Below are 1,152 nucleotides of genomic sequence, written 5' to 3'. Positions count from 1 at the left end.
CGTCAGCAGGCGCACGACGACGCGGCGCAGCCGCCGCCGGCGACACAGGTGCGGTATGACGATCCCGAGGCGGCGCAGTGCAAGGCTGAGCTTATGCGGAGGATGCTCGGCGAGGAGGGGCAGGCTGTGGGGAAGAAGGCTGTCAGGAAGAGGGCGCTGTGAGAGGCTGGAGGAAAAGGCTGTCAGGAAGAGGGCGCTGTGAGAAGCTTGAGGAAGAAGACTGCCAGGCAGGTCATGGTGACGGAAAGGGAACGCAGGCGTAAGGCGCACGGTATACACAGGGACGGCACAGGCGGTTGCATGGCAGGCGATGAGGCACAGGCGTCTGTCACGAAGAATCTTGTTGGAAAGCATTGCGTCTGTCTACTGTCACGAACGAAAACGAACTGGTATCTTTGCTTGCTAAGGGAACAGGAAATGTAGGCGTACACGGAATGTCATGGCAACGAATCCTCCTCATAGCACAGCCCCCTCTCACTCACACCCCCTCGAAGGAAATGAACATTCTTCGTACAAATTCATAACGTACATCGATCCGCTGCTCATGTACAAGCTCACCTCCCATGTACAACAAAAGAAAGACAGGGTAAAGACGAGGCTTAGAACCCCGCGCCGTTGGCCGCCTCGGTGAGGACGCTCAGCAAACTGCCCGCCGCACCACCAATGCCCATGGCGCCGAGCGTCCCGAGCTTCTTCTTGTCCTTCCTGTCGCGCGGATCCCTGGTCTCCCCGCGCGCGTCACGCTCCCGGTGCCTGCGCGAGGCGCTGTACTCCCTGTCTCTGTCGCGATCTCTGTCGCGGTCTCGGTCGCGGTCTCGGTCTCGGTCTCTGTCGCGCTCGCGGTTGTTCGAGGACGACTCGTGGTACTCCCCTCTCGCGATCGCGCCGGCTGCGACGCCGCCTCGCGACGTCGCGCGGAAAAGGGAAGACTTGGCGGTGTCGCCGTGCGCCAAGGCGGGCGGATGCTGGGCCAAAGCGCACGTCTATCTCTGCGGGGACTCGTGGAAATCTATTTCGAGTAGTGTCGAGAAAAGAAATGTGCTGATAGTTAACGTGAGAAGCGATGAACATCATAGGAGGATATCAGATATGCATTGTGCGCTCTCATGGTTGTCGTTGATTAGTGGAGGCGGTGGTAGCATGGAGAAGGAA

The 1,152-nt window shown here is 59.3% G+C and overlaps 1 protein-coding gene across 1 annotated transcript; it reads right to left on the bottom strand.

Annotated features, from left to right (window-relative positions):
* Positions 1-599: 599 nt before the first annotated feature.
* VDAG_09600 (uncharacterized protein) lies at positions 600-1,071 on the bottom strand (the record flags this gene model as incomplete). Its single annotated transcript, XM_009658561.1, has 2 exons — positions 600-965; positions 1,054-1,071. The coding sequence occupies 2 exons, from the start codon at positions 1,069-1,071 to the stop codon at positions 600-602; spliced, it is 384 nt and encodes a 127-aa protein (XP_009656856.1).
* Positions 1,072-1,152: the final 81 nt, after the last annotated feature.

This window comes from Verticillium dahliae, genomic scaffold (genome assembly GCF_000150675.1).
Source record: "Verticillium dahliae VdLs.17 supercont1.28 genomic scaffold, whole genome shotgun sequence".
Lineage (NCBI taxonomy): Eukaryota > Fungi > Ascomycota > Sordariomycetes > Glomerellales > Plectosphaerellaceae > Verticillium > Verticillium dahliae.
The sequence above is the reverse complement of the archived record's forward strand: the minus strand, read 5'-3'. Positions and strand labels throughout refer to the sequence as shown.